The sequence below is a fragment of the Gymnogyps californianus genome, chromosome 7 (assembly GCF_018139145.2).
Source record: "Gymnogyps californianus isolate 813 chromosome 7, ASM1813914v2, whole genome shotgun sequence".
NCBI classification, from domain to species: domain Eukaryota; kingdom Metazoa; phylum Chordata; class Aves; order Accipitriformes; family Cathartidae; genus Gymnogyps; species Gymnogyps californianus.
Window position 1 is genome coordinate 42258820 of NC_059477.1, and position 17834 is coordinate 42276653.

The following is a 17834-nucleotide window of genomic DNA, read 5'->3' on the forward strand; positions in this document are numbered from 1 at the left end:
ATACTGTCAGATTAATGTCTCGAAGTGCCCACGTAGAGCTGTGGAATATCTTCTTGTTGGTGAGAGGTTCTGCTAGGATTTGCAGATGAAAACTTTCCTTTCCAGCTCACTTGAGAGGCAGATGTATAGGGCTGAATGTGTCGCTTTATTGACACTGCAGGTTGCACAGACTTACGCCTAGGCTGCATCTGGAGCATACATCTAATATTAATGCAACACAATAGCAAACATTAAGTTGTTTCCTCGGGTATCAAAATATTCACATACCCAGTTATTCTTCACTATAAAACATGTACTGAACCCTGTAGAGCTTTTGTTACTGTCCAACAGAGATGAAGTGTATTCATTTGAGGCATTATTCAGAGGATATTATAGTAGACATCTGAATCCTGACTTCAAGACTGGATGACCTCTTGTGATCCCTTACAGCTTCAGTTATTCTGTGATTCTATGATTCATAAGCCATTGTATTTCTTCGGACTTATTAACAGATAGCCTTGTTCCTCCAGGGAGGTATATATTCATTCAAACATTAGACCTTGTATAAATCAAGACATGCTGTCAGATACTGTCATTATTAGAACTGTTTGCTACTTTATGTCCTGTATTTATTAAGTTGCTTTTTCTAACTGAGGCCTTCAGTAAAAAAATATTTTTTTATTTGTTATTGCACGAGTGTCTTTCTCAAGAATTTCAGTATGGTAGTCTATTACAAATCATCTCCAAGTTGGTATGCACTCCTTGCTTTTATGAGTTAGTCACTATTAACACATTTTTGTGATCTTGTGGCATCGGCACCCGCCTGCCACAGAACAGAACAATTCCCTGTGGCGTAGACATCTGGCTCTGATATAAGATCATTAAGCTATCAACTCACGTTGCAATATCATCCAGAGGAATTTGCATGGAATGTCAGATAGAAAAGGTGTCCTGTGCAGAGAGAGGCATCCACACCGTACTTCTTCAGAAGTATGTTTTTCTCAGAAAGAGAAATCTTCGCATCAGCCTAAGAGGGTTCTCTTCATCTGAATTAATAATTTGTCTTTTTAGATTACCTGTGGATGATATTGCTGTTGATTTTTCACATTCCTTTGGTTTCCATTCCTTCCATCATGCCTCTTTATTGTTTCTAGGTTCCCAGAAGATACCAGGAATATGTCACAACTCCAAACCAGCAAAGGCTAAGTGCCAGTCTCCTTCAGCTAATGAGAAATGAATGCTCCAGAGCAACACACTCAGCACCGTCACCTCCATTCACCACCACCCCAAAAATTTGTACTGCCATCTTCACAACTCGTATCCCAGGTAACCTCAGATACATGTCTTGGATATTGATGTTTAGAAAGCAACAGACTTCTGCCAATATGCTTTTACAGAATAATGTTGATTTAGGTCTCATTCAAAAAGCTCGGACTCTTATCTATTGGGCATTAAAGTAGAAAACAAGTACAAATAAAGCACCCATCCTCAGATCTAGAAAGAAGAAACGGAGTAGGGCTCCTGTCTCTATGCAATGAGACAAGTCTCTAGAGTGCTTTCTTGTTTTGCTGACGGAGGAGCTGTAAAGTGTGGTGGGACAAGCAGCATGGTGGGACGATCAGTGTGGTAGACACTGGTGAACAAATCGGCAGGCAATATCCCTGGTCCCAGCATCCCGCTCTGTGGTAGCTCACTAGCACGGCAGGGAAGAGGACAACAAGCCACTGAGCCCTGAATGTCCCAGGCTGGTCAGAGGGAGCCAGCGGGCTGTCATCAGCTTTCTGGGATACCTGAGTGGAAAGTCCCAGTGCCAGACCTTGACATCAGACTGCACATGAGCTTTGTCAGGAGCGAGAAGACACATGTACGTTGTACACCTACTGCTGCACACCGAAGGTTCAAACTGGAGTGGGTAGGGCATGGGTGTGCGCAAGGGGAATGTACATGTAGGTGAACTTTATTGGAAGAACGGGTTTGCTCTCATCAGTGAGTGCCGCAGAGTGACGGGTCAAGACATTGGTATTTTGGTGGAAGGTGCCTTGCTGCTCTGATGCAGGGGAAAGGCGCTCTCTCAACTCCGTTTCCCCACAGCTCTCCCCTTCAGCATCTGCCCAAGTTGCAGGTGGGAGGAATACGCGTGTGTATACAATGTGGCTAGGCATTCGTCACTTCATGTTAAGACTGGAATGATGAAGAGTATCTTCCTCATTGGTACAAGTCATCTACGTAAAATATTTTTGAGTAGGCACAGAGTCCTCCACCCTTTCCTTTTCATTTATTTTGATTTGATTGTGTTCATGGTCTTGAGCACGTCTTTTTCTATAGCTCCTGACTCAGAAGTTACCAATGTTATCAGAACTGGAGAGCAGAGTCTTCCAATGGCTGCTCAGGAGTGTGGAGCACCAGACCATTTTCCATACTCTCATCTTTCCGCCTTTCTACTCTCCCACTCATCCACAAGGAGCAGCTGCAGTATTCACTTTCAGCCAGAAGGGAAGACAAGCAGACAGCTGTCACGCTATGAATCAGATTTTAAACTGTGGTTTGGAGGGGAAGATTTTAGCTTTATTTCCCACTTGCAGAACAAAGAGCATCTGTTTTTGACACTTGCAGTTTTATGCTGATCTGGGAGTTTGACGTGCAATTACAGATTCCATGTAGGGAAACTGAATTCAAATAGCCAATGCAAAATATTCTCCTTACATTTTTTCATTGACTAGGTCACTGTGAAATTAAATCCATATTATATACGAAAGAACAGAATGTTTAAATGAGAATGAGAGGTAGTATGTGTGATTCTCTTCGGTCCTGTAAGTGGTGTGACTAGAAACACTATAAGCAGATAGACTGGTTATTAGTTTTATTGTTTTATGGAATTTGAAGACAGCGAGTGCTGAAGAATGAACAGACTTTGGCTTGAAAAATGTTCATGTGTGCTGCAGTAGTGAGGGATAGAATGGTTTCTTGGACATACTGGGAATCAAGAGAGCCAAAAGTGAGTCACATGGACGACAGCAGACATCACATTTAATTGTGTAATAATACTACAGCAAGCACAATTGGAGCAGGCTTGCTGACCTCACAGCTGAAAGCACTATTTAAGATCTGGCTACCAGATGTTCCAATAGGATCTAGCCAGCTGCTAGCAGAGGTTACCCTGAGTGTTTTAACAGGGAATATTTACAGCCTAATAGTTCGGAAGAGATGATTGCACTAATTTTCTTTTCTGCCCTGCTGTGGGACAAGGCTCAAGCATGGGGATTTAAGGACGGAGTGCTGCATAACTCTATTTGGTTAGGTAAGAAACAATTTAATCATGAATGTTTTGCTGCAAAAGTCACTGTGTTTGTCTAACAGTGTAAAGATGGGCACTTAGCAATACAGAATTCAGCCATGCATTAATATGAGCAAAATCCTGCATTGAATTGGGGATCATTTTATCTGAGTAGTGACTGTAAGTTTTGTCCTCACGAGCTTACTATTTTTGCTATTTCTCTGAAGTGCAGGAAGTAGTTATGGAATATTTCATCTGAATGTATTTTCCTACAGCATGAGGTAAAGTGAAAACAGTGTTAAACAACAGTTGCTTCTAATGAAGGAAAATGAGTATGAAAAGAAACATTTGCCAAAGGAATGAATTACTTTCTGCATGAACATACTTCAGATGCCTGGGGTCCTACATATGAAACTAAATGATCTGGAAATAATAGCGATAATATTTCCTAGGTTTCTAGGAAAGTACAGAAATGTATATGTTTTGGCCGTTGGTTTGTTCACATCATTAAACAGTGGCGAGAATATTTCAAAAGGGCTATAGAAAATGCTGTGGTAATAGCTTCTCATACCTCATGTGGGTTTACATAGCTCTTAGAGTTCTTTTATAGATCTTTATAATTATCCAATACAACAGAAAAACATATTCAGAATATAGTCACATAAAGGATGCCAAAACAAAAACACGCACCGAGTGCTCCGTTTTATAGACAAATACTTACAAACTCCTTTACCCTCTCTAGCATGTTGTGTATTTCTTTAAGGATTTTAAGGAATTCCTGTAGCCGGTACACGTTTCTGTTGTGCTCAGATGTTTCATGAGGGATTGGGGCCACGCTCTATTAGCTGGTGCAGCAACCACGTGACTCCAGTCCCTTCTCAGAGGACCATGTAAACTAACAGCAACATAAATGAGATGGAGAAGTGATCTATACTGTTTTCCATTTGACTGCACATTTTTAATGACTTCTCTTTCCTTCTAAACTTGGAACATGCCTGCTGTGTCCCATAGTTGCTGAAGGTGCTCAGGTGGGGGAGAGCTCCAAGGGAGGACCGCTTGGCAGCTTCATGCACCACCTCAAGTGGCTGCTGTTCAAAAAAAGGGTGACAGAGCAGAGGTTTGTGTGAGAAGCAAGCAAAGCTTGTATTCTTGGCTGGAATAACAGTAAGGAGACAGAGAAGATAAGTAGGACTGAGGCTGTGTTAAGCCCTGATAAGTAGGGGCAGAGAAGTTGAGTTTGATACAGGCTGTGATGGGTATTCTGGTATAGAAGGGATGTGGTCAGAGCAATGAGCAAAGGGGCTTGCTGAGTCGGGCCCTTGTTTATCTGTAGCCTGTACGGGCTGTCCTTGCACAAGGCCACAAGACGGGCACAGGTCCTGTCTGTGGTTTAACCATTCTCACGTTCCCTGGCACAGTTCTGCTCTCAGCTGGCCAGTGGTCTTCTAAAGAGTACCCCAGTGCGGCACCGGGGAGAGCTGGGCCATGGACTATCCCTGGATGAGACCGCCCTGATGATGGGGAAGAGAGCTCAGGCACACACCATGCCACTCGCACTCATGGACAGAGAGTGGGTCCTGGGTGTTTTATTTGCAAATATTGGCGTTTCCACATGACTGCTGCAACCAGCCGCCCTGGATGTAGCCTGTAGGGGCTTCTACAACATAAATGTGGATTTGTGATAACAGTGATCATTTAAGCAGTTTTACGAATTGCAGTCAATTTGAAGAAAAAATCTCTAATTCTTTAAAATGAAGAAACAGAGTGTTAACAGGAATGCGTAATAAAATCATGTTTTGCTACACCTTTAGCATTTACCATGAGAATAAATAAAAATAAACCATAGGGTAAAAGCTGATGACTTGCTCTAAATAAACAAACACATGCAAAATCTGGAATCACAGTGTGCAACTCTGAAATAATCACTCTGCTTTCTTATCTCCAGGACTCTGTTGAAGCTCCTTTAAAAATGCACCATCTAGCGTAACTACGGCAATAAAATTATTGAAACAAACCTCAAAATGCAGTTAATTGAATTATGAATGGAGTTCAGTGACATTATATATAAATGAAGAAAAATTTGGCGAAATCACAGCCATCCAATTTATGCATTTTGCATTTAAAAAAGAAGTGTAACTTGAACGGTAAAACAAATAACCCCAATCTCACACTCACTATGCACGAGCATTACAGCAAGACCCCTCCCTTGAATAAAACTTAGGAATGTGCAGTGACATCTGAGATTTGCTTATCTCCTCTTCTTCTGATAAAGCACTATCAAGACCAAATTGAAAATGAAGGGAGTTTTCCATTTTACCTTTCTTCCTCAACAAATCATTAGCACAAATATAAAATCTTGAATTACTGGCAGTCTAGAAATGCTCCTGTCTTTTACCTTTTTTCTTGTTACAAAACATCTTTTGTTTTCTCAGTCAGCATGCAGTCCTGCTGCAGCTGACTGTATCACCTTCCTGTTAATGTCTTTCTTGTGTGGATGGAATTTTATTGTTGCTCATTTTTGACACAAGCACGTTATAACCAAAGGTTTATTGTAAACTGATGAGAGGATTGGAGCAGTCTTGCCCAAATATGCTCATATGCTTAACTGAGTGCCAGTTCCTAGTGCCATGAAGTAGGTTTCCCGGGACAGCTGCTGCACTCTTTGTGTTCAGAATTTCATCCCCGTTCGCGCACCCTGTGTCAGTGCGGTTTAGGGGCCATACCTACCCCGTTTGGTGGAGTACTCTGAGTACGACCGTGCGCGTTAGCAGAGGCCCATGCCAGTAACTCTGCATGGCCATCTTCTGCTTAAAAGTTAAATATTTCTTTTTATTTAGCATTTAGTATTTGTGTCATGCATATTGAGGGTACTTTATTAGGCCAAACTTCATGCTTTTGTTTGTGCCAAAGAGATTGGCTACATTTTAGCATGTCCTGCTGTGGTGGGTGAGTAGAGGGTCATTGTCCTTGCAGGATCCTGCTGTCTCTGAACTTCAAGGAGAGATTTTAAGAAATGTGAGTTGGAAGAAACATGTCCTGTCAGCCATGTAACCCGTGACCTTTTGAGTAAGAACCGAAGAAGAAAAGTGGGTGGAGAAATCCCTGAGAGAACAGTCCCAATATGCAGGTGTTTCAGGCAAAGAAAGAAAAAACTTTGCTGAAAGTTCTCACTCTTGTCCGGGAAGAGGAGATTTCAGGCAGGTCAGATAAAGAGAGCAGCCTTCAAGCAGAATCCCCCATCAGAGAAGATGCCCGGCTGAGGCTGGGACAGGTTGTACTCTGTAGTGCTGGCCCCATGGTATACGAACGGTACGCAGTTACAGTGGTAGGCATGCACTTGTGCTTGCAAGTAAAACCAAAATTTCATGCAAGTTTATCTACACGGCCATGATATCGCCTCCATAAAGACTAATAGTAATTTGTGCATGTGTGTGTTCATGTGTATGTGTATAGATGTATATACATATGCAGATACATAAGTATGTAAATGTATATTAATAGTTAATAAGTACAGTGCTTTGACCTAGGTCTGTTTTTGCTGAGGCACTTTATCTTTCTGCATAGCTCCTAGTGTAATTAAGAGGGAGGGGAAAAGATCTGATCAGTTCATTAGGATATACTGTTAGGGAATACTGTATCATTAACCTGTGACATGAGCCAGCATCCAATCTCAAAGCTCGGTGGAGCACATGTGTGTGGTCTATCTTTCCCGAGGCTACTTTTGCCATGTTACAAAGGAGTAACAGGGGTACAGATTGGTGATTGCTCTCAGCAGGATAACAGCACCCACCAAGAAGTTGCACGAAGACTCAGTGGTGCTGGTGTTGGTAGAGCAGCCCTTGCTGAAATTGTGAAGAGCAGATCTTTCCAACAATATTCTGAAAAACGTGATGCCTGTCCATAGTGACATCTTAGCGTCAATAAGTGGGGGTAGATGCCTTTTGAGGGATAAGATTTGAAAACAATATTGCCAGGTGAAAAAGTCAGGAGAACAACTAAAAATGATAAGTTTTTATTGTTAGCTCCAAGAGTGATGAGTCCGAGCAGTGGCGATTCCCCCTGAATCCCTGGTGGTGCATCCAGCAGCAGTTCCAGGGATGGAACAGGGTGGGTCTTGCAAAGGTGGCTGCCAGAGCGATGGGGGCTTTTCCCAGCAAACATCATTGACAATAAGCTTTAAGACTGCTCTTGCTTTGGCTGTGACTGGTCACCTCTGCAAAGGTGACAAACCTTAGAATTCAGCTGCCCCTTACTCTTTGTCTCGGTGTAGGTGGGGCGGCTCAGCTAATCCCAAGGGCTACAGTCTGTGCTTTTCCGTTCACCTTTCATTTCACTTCCCTGTGAGCTGCAGTGATCAATAACATCAATTCCAGGTTGTCCCCTGAGTGTGCAGTGAGGCTAAATGATGTGCTATATTCTGTAGTACTCAGATTTTCAATTCATGCATGCTGAATCCAATACAATCATACCGTAAAGAAGCAGTGAGTGGATTTATCAGGTTAGACACGATAGACTATTGAGTGAATGAAAAATAATACTTCCTATGAATAAATTTTTAATTAAAATAGATTTTTTTTTTAATATAGCATACCGCTACTCCACAGCTGTTAGTTGTTATGACTCTTCTTTGCAATGGAACTGGCTTCTTCGGAAAGATTTTTCCACGGAATATATGTTATCCCATGCCCATGCCAGTGACATTCCCAGTGATGTTACAGAAAGCGGCTCTCAGTCTTCTGAGACTATTGTCAGCAATATCATTTACTTCACTGGGCACGAGGCCAGTGACTGTGGGTCCAAAAACTACATTGGCAAACGTCTTTCTGTATCTAATAAGGGATCTCACCATTGCTAACCACAATTCAGTAGTGACCGTGGGTTTTTTTAAAAATATCCTAACCTAGCCAAAACTACTGCCTCTAAGGATGTCCCTAAAAAAGACATTCTTTTTTTCCCATGGTACAAATAACTACTGTAAAAAATGCTTCCTCTTTTACGTCTTTTTTCAGTCATGTTGACTAGTGATAGACACAGACAGCAATTTCTCTCAGGTTATACTAAATATAAGAAAGATCTAAACAAAAACGCCGTTCAGATTAGATATGCAGATTGGTTCTGAGACAGATTTCCATACACGGGCATTAGACAAGTGCAACATAAAAAGATTATAAAAGTTGTAGTAGTACTGACAGTTTCTAGGTTTCCCTGGAAAGCTGCTTTATAGTGTACTTGCAACAGGAAAGAAAAAAATAATGAAGAAAGTGTATTACTTTTCTGTGCAGCAAAAATGTCAGCCAGCAATTGTTCTGGTCCTGCCCTTTGTGACACAAGCTCAGATATTTTTATTTTACATTTTAATTCCCTTTAATTTCTGCCTCTCCTCTATCCAAGTAGCTCTGATATAACTTCTCTGGAGATTCAAAACAAAGCTCTAATTCATCTTACAAAGGCACTTAAAGTTACATCCAAAAGTATGCTGTGATAGCAATCCAGAAGGAGCTTTCCCCGAGTCAGATGGGATACACAGAACTAGTGATGCTGACACCAGCCGATCGTTCCCATAACTACTGCCTTCTGAGTAGTCCTAGGGGAGTCCTGCCCTGCGTTTGTTGATTTTCTGTTGTTCAAAAACTCACCAAGCTCTGACTAGCTCTGTTGTTCAAAACTTCTCCCAAACAAAAACATGCCTTTGGGTTGGGAGGGACATATTTTCCTGACACTTTCCAAGTGGCACAGCTACTAGCTGAACATTTTGTTTCTCTTCTCACCTGGACAGTAGCCCAAAGTGCAGGTCTTGGGGAAACTGTGGGAGGCGGTGAGAGCACCCCGGAAGGTGGGCCAGCTGAGATACCAATACTGAAATTGTTTATTGCTTTGGTCCCACAGAACGAGCAGCTGGAGTGTATCACAGGGAGTCACGCTCTGGGAAGTATCAGCTCACCTATGCAGAAGCAAAAGCAGTCTGTGAATACGAGGGAGGACATCTAGCCACGTATCAGCAGCTGGAGGCGGCAAGAAAAATAGGTTCGAAAAAAATCATGGCTGTTTGCTTTTCACATCGCTCGTTCCTAATGTTGCCAGTCTTGTATTTTCATGAATGTTATGAACTCTGGGACTGAGAGACTTGTAAACTCCCTGGATTTTTGCCCAAGTTGCATGCAATTTCCCCCCTCAGTAACAGAGCATGACTGCGCTACCTACAGAGCTGTCAGGGATAACATCTGCACACAGTGCTACGCATCCCCCTGAGCTCTGGGTGCAGCACAGTCCCGGAACCGGCAACATCCAGAGCAGAGCCGTCTGGCTGAGCTGGGAAGCAACGGTACCTCCCCAGCTACAGCACCTGGGGGCTGCTGGGGGCTGCAGAGGAAGGCGTTTACCCCCAGGGTGCTTCTATAGTAAATGTGCATTGCTATTTTTCATTTCATCAGTCAAGATGTTTTCGTAATGTTTATTCCAGCCATATTTGCTCTGAGAGAGAGTGAGTGGTGTGCTTGGAGTGAAAAGCGGAGCTGAGTGAGGGCTCTACTGTATTTCTACTTGATTCCTAATGAGAAATGATTAATTCATTCAGAGCTTTAGGAAAACAATGGAAAATATCCTCCACTCTAGAAATTTGCAGGCTACGCCGTTGAGTCAGAAGCTGGCTCTCAGCACCAGCACACATGTAAAAAGGGTACTTTTGTCTCTTCGGAGTATCTCATAGTCCTAGGACGCCACAAATATGTTCCAGTTCGTCTCGGTGAAAACATTGAATTGGTCTCTACCAGACAGTGAATAACACTGCGTTCTTTGGCTATTGTTTTTAAGTTCTCAGCCACAAAATGCATTAACAGGATCTTTTTGTTTAGCAAGAAATACTTGAGGCATTTCAGGTATTTAAATTTAAATTGAAAGTATTTTAAGTCAATACTTTGTTTCCTTAGCTGTCTTTTGTATGTTGTATTTTATTCATTCTCAGAACTTAATGCTGCAAACTCTTGAGATCTGATTGAGTAAATTTGTATGACTTCAAAAGAGAAACAAAGAACATACTTGTATAACTCATCCAATATATAATTTGGTTACAAATGCTGGTACAGCACTTAAAACTCACTACCCGGGAAACTATATAGTCCATCTGCATTTGATTTTTGGTTTCAGATGAAGAACCGATAATCATATTGTGGAGAACACAATGCAGTTTTATATTCTGTGTTTAAAATTATCATCTCAAAGTACTGTTCTTTCCTGTAGTTCAATTTCTGTTAGGCCAATTACACCCAAGTCATTGATCAGCTTGAGTAAGCCTTTACTTACTTGAATAAAAAGCAGAGTTTCTTGCCTAGGATTGATTTATCACATCCATGTCTCATTTCCTCCCTGTTGCAGGTTTCCATGTGTGTGCTGCTGGCTGGATGGCAAAGGGCAGAGTTGGTTATCCCATAGTAAAAGCTGGAGCCAACTGTGGCTTTGGGAAGACTGGTATTGTTGATTACGGGATTCGCCTCAACAGAAGCGAGAGATGGGATGCCTACTGCTACAACCCTAACGGTGCGTTTAAAAACAACCCATTGCTCTTCGGGTCTAAGGTTATGACTACATGCCATGCTATCTGGCTGCGCAAAGGCACCCCGGCTCTGAGTGAGTTAGCTTCAATACCATAAATGTGCTGTCTGAGAAGGGGGGGCGTATTGATACAAAGTTACTTGGAGCCTTGCACCAAGCCCCCTCTGCTGTTACCTATAGCTCATCTGGCTTGCTCGGAGCTCAGTCTCTCTGCACTGCGTTGTACCAGGTATAACTGGGCCTAAGCAAAGTCCTTTCAGAAACTAAAAATGTAATGATACGCTGTTGTTGATTAAAAAGGTAAGTAATATTTCCAAGTGATGTGCGAATGTCTTGTTTTGTATAAGTGTTTACATTTCGCCTACAGTTTCATTTAAATAACTAATCTGAGGTGTTTAACATGGGAACCGTTTTCCAGATATTTTGCCTGTAAACAGGCTAAATTTAGTGTTAACCCTTCTTCCTTCTTTCTGGTGCCTGAGATAGAACAAGTTTTGAAAATGCATGCCATGTCTGGGACTGAAACACCTGACAGATCCAGCTCCCAGCAGTGCCTTGCGCGTGTGTGTGTGTGTGCGTGCGCGTGTGTAACTAGATGGTGAAAAGCAGATCTCCAAAGCAGATCTGGAGACACGGTTCAAACGTGACTGACAAGACTTCGCCAGTTACGGGACATCTCCTGTATTCATTCACCTCCATTCACTACACTGCAGATGACTGAAATATTGACATGGCCGCTGCTTCAGTTTAGCTTGATATCACTTCATATAGCAGGGAAGACAGAAAAAGTTGGCACCAACCAGAAAAGCAAAGCTTAACTTTGTGCATTGCTTGGCTCTCCTACTACTCCAAGAGACTACCCTGCCTGGCAGAGCCAAAAGTTGGAGTTGTCCGTGACGTCTGTACAGCTGTGCAAATTTGTTTGTTTGTGCTCACAGGGCTTGAGCTTGTTTATGCTAGCTGGGCAGTTGCTAATCAAATAGCTCTGTGGGGTGGGGGACATGCACAGATGTTCAGCATACAAAGAAAACTGCAAGAGAGACTACTGCATTCATTATTACCGCTTGTAAACTGTCAGCCCGACTTTCTCCTTTGTCAGCCTTCTCCTCTGGGCTGAGAGGTAGTTACTTTCCAAATGCACTGTTTGGTTAGAGGACAAAAGGAAACCAGAACTGCCAACACTCAGCAGACGGCTTGAGTCTCTCCCATTGAAAGGATATGTATTCGCACTTGGTGGACAGTCTGCTACAAAGCCTGGCAGTTGTCTGTTTGCAGGTGGGAGACAAGTAGCCTGGGGGAACAAAGACAAATCTCTGATTGAACTGAGCCTGTGCTCTTCTCTAGGATGCTAAAGGTGTCAAGAGGAACTTGTGGAACTGATTGTGTGTTTGAAATGTGCATCCAACCTAGCAACGATCTGGAGCTGAAAAGCACAGGACTCATGGACAATGTACAGACTAAGAGGATTAATCACACTATCCAGCTTAAGGCTCCTAACTCTCGTGCCCTGAATCCCCCTTACAAAGTACCTCCCTCTCCTCCAGGTCTGAACTTGGGGAACTATGACAAATCCTAAAGTCAGGCAGTGTGAGGTCCCCAAATTGGTTGGTGCCACTGTCAGGGAGCCGGTAAAGTTCGAATCACCACTGAATCAAACGGGAATGAGTGTTTTTCGTCCTAAAGGAGACATTCCAAAGGGAGTGGAGAGCTGCAGCAATAACAGGAGTACAATGCAATGTATGTGATCACTAGCCTTTTTAAGTTTTCTTGTAGAAGACACACTTTCAAGAGGTTTTTGAAGGAAGGATGAAACTGAGTGCCAGGCTGACTTGCAAGTACAGCTGTAAAGCTTACGGTTTGACATAGCCGGAAACCCCAAATGCCTTTTGCATAAAACACATAGCTCTGGCCCAGTGGCCCAATCCACTGAAGTCAATGAAAGCTTTCCCTCTGAATTCAGTGAGTTTTGGATCATGCCTCTTGTTTCCAAAATATCTGCTCCCAAAAGCTAGGAATTACTGACTTTTCTTGTGAATGCTGAGGGCTTAAATATAGGAAAAGTGCTATCACGCTGGGTGTTCCTCTGTGATTTTCTATGGATCTGCTGGGTTAAAGTGCACAAAGATTTAAACCATAGCCACATCCAGAATGAATACTTAAACTCTGATGTTTTTATTTTTCTCTTAGGAAAAGAATGTGGTGGAATCTTCACAGATTCAAAACATGTTTTTAAGTCACCAGGCTACCCAAATGAGTATGAAAATGAGCAAATTTGCTACTGGCATATTAGAGTAAACTATGGACAACGTATCCATCTACAGTTTCTAGAGTTTGATGTTGAAGATGACACTGCTTGTATGGCTGATTTCTTGGAAATCTATGATAGCTACGATGATATCAATGGCTTTGTGGGCAGGTAAAGCAATTCCAGCTTTAATATGCAAATAATCAAATGATTTAATTTTTTCCCCAGAACATTACTTCAGAAGAAGACTGTATTACCTTGTCCAATTAGCACCTCTGATATGCCTATAATACTTGTAACAATAGCACCTGAATTATCTTTCCTGGCAATTTACTTTACTGTCATTAACACAGGCCTGTAAAGAGTTTCAGAGAATTGCACTTTGCCCTTTTCTGCTTTGTTAAATTACGTGGAACAAAGCTGCAAGACTTTTTAGTTAGCTGCTTATCTTAATTCTCTATTATTTTACAGGAAGAACTCCTAGCAATCTCGAACAGTATTTTGTATTTGCTTTAATTGAAAGGAGAGAGTTGGGGTGTTAAACTGTTAGCAAAAATGTATTTAATTAAAGTTACTATTCGCTACAGAAGTAAAATATTTTCTAACAGTATCAGAACAGAGCAAGTGTTATATACCATCTCTCTTACTAGATTTAGTTCCCCTCTTTGCTTAATTCTCACTTTCTTTTCTTCGATGTCATATTTTTGCTTGTCCTTTAGCAGTCATATTTTAGTATGAAGCACCTCCATTTTCCAGAACAAAAAATAAACCAGAAAAAGTGATAAAAAACACTTCCCAATTCCTGCCACTTTTCACATCCTCTCTACAAATCATGTGTAGCAAAGCAAGGATATAGTCCATTTGTTTTGCCTTTACAGATAATTTTACATGTCTTTCTTCACAATGCCCTTCCTTTCTTAGCCTTGGGCCATTGTTCTTTTCCTTAACGCCTTGTTAAATTGCTCTTTTTCTCGTTTTGCATCATTTACTTCCTGCATATATTGAAAAATGTTTCCTGCATTTTTCCCTCCCCTAAACCTTACTATAAGATAATGACAAAAATTCTTTAGGCAATTGCTTTAACATATAGCAGAGAATTACGTACACTGAATACCTATAACCAATGTAGCCCATGAGCGACAGCTCCAAAGGAGAGTACAGCCTGAGAGCCACCGTTCAGTATAGGTCCCCATATAGTGGGGGTATGGCATGTGTGCTATGTCGTTTAGTCATGACCATTTATATTTTTTTCCAGGTTTTGTGGAGATGAGTTGCCAGATGATATCATTAGCACAGGTAATATATTTGCACTCTTTATAGTAAAAAAAAAATCAGCCAAAATCACCTTTTGTCCCTAGTTTCTAGTAATATATGGTAAGGATGTCCAAAGACATGATTTCTGCTTCATGGCCAGCTTGTCATAAACTGCTATTCAAAACTGCCAGCGTGCCCTTTCATCAATGCAATTACTTCTAAATAAACGTAAAAGAAAAGAAGTCTCGTTAGAAGATAACCAGGGTGCATCCTGCTGGCCTTACAGAGGTAGTACACCTACGCACGTTAAGGAGTTCTCACACAGGCGTCTCTATACAGCAGATCTGTAACCAGTAACCGAGCCCTGCCTGTGCGCGCAATCTTCATGCACCAATTTTTTCCCGTTTCAAGATCAAGGATTGCAAGAACACTTCCCGAGCCGGTTATAGACATTATTCTGTGTCTATGTTTAAACACCAGGTCAAGGTCTGATTATACGTAAATCAAATCCACTTTTACCTCTCTTTGCTCAAGCGTCGCAAAGTCACTGTAGCACAGGTGTCACGGAAGTAGCCATGTTCCCTGGGATAGTCTATGGATAGTCTGTGTAGAAACTCACGTTACCGAACTCCAGCCCGCAGCTGTAATCAGCAGAAAGAGAACAGAAAAGTTGAATTGTGCCTTCCCTGATCTCCCAGTTTACACGGGCCTGGTGGAGATAAGCAGATGACACTCACGGCAGAGTGATGTAGCAAGCTCACCCCTGTGTCACCTAGAGATCCGTGAGGCTCTGTGCCAGATGCGTCTCACACATGAAGCGTGGCATTTCACAGGTAGAGTGAACCAGAGGAGCATTTTAAAGAACGGGAAATGCTTTGCAGAAAGCACTGGGTACAGCAAAACTTTGTCAACCTCTGGGCTCTGCAAACAAAGAAAATTGATGAAAATCTGCCTGGTTTTCCATGGGGCTAATGGAACTATAATCCTCGCAGGCCACAGCTCGGAAGTAGACAGACCAGGTGGATTGCTCTAAAGATCTCAGAAGCAAGCAAGAAAGAGCACTTTAAAAATAACTCTGAAATACCACATTTTTATGCCACCCGAAAACGTAACCTTTGTTTTTCTTTTTCTTGTCCCAGGCAATGTTATGACCTTGAAGTTTTTGACAGATGCCTCAGTGACTGCTGGTGGTTTTCAAATTAGATATATTACTATGGACATGCCTTCAAAGTCAAGTGATGGCAAGAATACAACATCCCCAGGAAAAACAAACTTCTTATCTGGAAAATTTGGTATTATGTGAGCGGAGTAATGAGATACACTCATAAAGAAACGTGGTTTAGAACCCAATTCAGATATCTGTTTCTTCAGATAAGACATTTTCTTCATATCTTTCTGACTTTTTATTTTCTGCTTTTATATAAGTTCTGTTAATAAAGTATACTAGGAAATAAATTATAAAATATACTTACATGAATAATAGAAGACTATTTTTAGATTACAAGTACTGTAAAAATCTGAAGAATTCATTGTTGCCAAAGATTTAAAAATTATTTTTCTATATAAACTGCTCCTTCTCCTCATTTCTTGCACCATTTGAACAAACTTTTTGTGTGACCGTTTCAATTATTTTTAAATTTAATATGCTGTTCTCTCCTTACTCCACATATTTATTTTTTAGATTGTTGCTTTCTTTCTTCCTGTTCTCTACACATTATTATTTTTTTAATTAACTCATTTCCCTGAACTTAAAAGGCCTTTAGAGTAAGCTTATTTTTAAGATACAGAAATTCATCTTGTGGATGGCCTAGCAGCCACCCATGTAATTGTCTGAAGTCAGAAGACTGGGAAGCAGCATGGACAGCACAGAATCAGTTATATTATTGTCATCATTCTGTTGCGAGATGAATCAGAAACTACTCAATGAATTTTGTCAGGGTTTCCTCATCCAGAGAAGAGATGTTCAAGCCCTTTCATTTCTCTGATTTCACTTAGTAAAGAATCAAATGAAAGACTTGGTAATGATAATAAAACTGATGAGATGAAGCATCAGAAGAAATTGCTAACTGAGTACCGGCAAATCCGTTCAGAAGATACTGTCGAGATGCTGTATGTTGTTTACACGGGTTTTAAGAAGACTGTACTATTTTGAATTGATGAACATAAATCATTCTCCATATGTTTTTAACTTCAGTTTAAATTCCTCAGTCTGAAGCAGCATTAAAGCTACCTCTGTTTTAATCGTGTCCTGAGTTTCCAATGAATTATTTTCATTTCTTGAGGACTTTTCAGACTTTGAAACATTTTTCTTGATTTAAAGCAGTAAATAAGTTTTAAGAGTTTCTTTCTTTCGTTCTGAATGTTTTCCTGACCCCAGATCTAATGAAGTCTAATGCCCACTGACAATCTTCCTGTGAATTATTTTTTTTTGTTTGGAGCATTGTGAATTCCTCAGAAAGAGTTTTGCACAAGAGGAGGAGAACTCAAGCTAATCAGACCTATCTTTGTTTTATTTATTCTAATTCTCGGTTCTTTAAAATTTATTTCATCTTTGAGCTTTTATCGTTGTAATTTCACTGGGAATATAATCCTGCTTCCTGGCTGTACTGGCGAACAATGTTGCAGCTAGCACTGCAGCTTCTCTCCCTGTCATTTCCAACTCTTCATTCATGCTTCATGTGAGCGCCGGGGAACAAAGTTCGTATCACTACATTTAATGGGATCAAGCTGCACCTAAAATCTGCTGCTGCTTTTTAATCCTGCCGCCTGGTGGACTGAATAAACCTGTTCCCATCCTCCTGTTACAAAATGTCATTCCAGTTCTCCAAGACCAGCAAAAGTGTTTGTTAATAAGGAAAATGCATGAAGAGAACCGTTAACGTTTCGTTTATGTCCTAGGGTGGGGTTTTTTGTTGGTTTTGGGGGGTTTTTTGGGGGTTGTTTCTTTAACTGAGAAGCAACAGGTCTTGAACTGATACGGATCAGAACCAAGGGGTGTACAGCAAATATCTGCCTGTCTGGAAAGCCCCATGGAGCCAGAGAGGTGACGCTATTTGGGGAAGAGTTTCTTTCCAGAACAGGCACTCCTGCTAAGCATCTCCAACGCCACTATGAAGCCCTGAGGGTGACTAAGAAAGAAAAACTCAGCCGTTAATGTTACTGCTCAGGCCTCTCTCTATCCCTGAGAAACAGGGTTTCTCCGCGCTTCAGATTTGCTGCTGCTGCCGTTATTTCATATTACACCCACAAACGCCCTGACGTCATTCACACATCCGTCACTTGTCCCCTCTCAGCGGCTTTGCCACGAGGCGGGATATACAGTGCACAGCTAAGTCCTGACATCTCCCACCCGGAGGCGACGGCGGTGGATGTTGGGCAGCGCTTGGTGCTGCAGCCATGGCGGGGAGCGAAGACCCCCAGGCACTTTCTGTTGCAGTCACTTTTCCCCGCCATTCGGAAACCCCGCACCTACTGGGGGACCCCGCGTTCGGTGGCCATCACAAAAAAAAAACAACCCACAACTGGAAACGGCTG

The 17834-nt window shown here is 41.7% G+C and overlaps 1 protein-coding gene across 1 annotated transcript; it reads left to right on the forward strand.

Annotated features, from left to right (window-relative positions):
• The first annotated feature begins 3150 nt into the window (after nucleotides 1-3150).
• TNFAIP6 (TNF alpha induced protein 6) lies at nucleotides 3151-16546 on the forward strand. Its single transcript, XM_050900180.1, has 6 exons — nucleotides 3151-3277; nucleotides 9140-9277; nucleotides 10625-10786; nucleotides 12989-13217; nucleotides 14302-14342; nucleotides 15440-16546. Exons 1-6 carry the CDS (start codon nucleotides 3184-3186, stop codon nucleotides 15601-15603), a joined length of 828 nt encoding a protein of 275 aa, XP_050756137.1. The 5' UTR covers nucleotides 3151-3183; the 3' UTR covers nucleotides 15604-16546.
• The last annotated feature ends 1288 nt before the right edge of the window (nucleotides 16547-17834 follow it).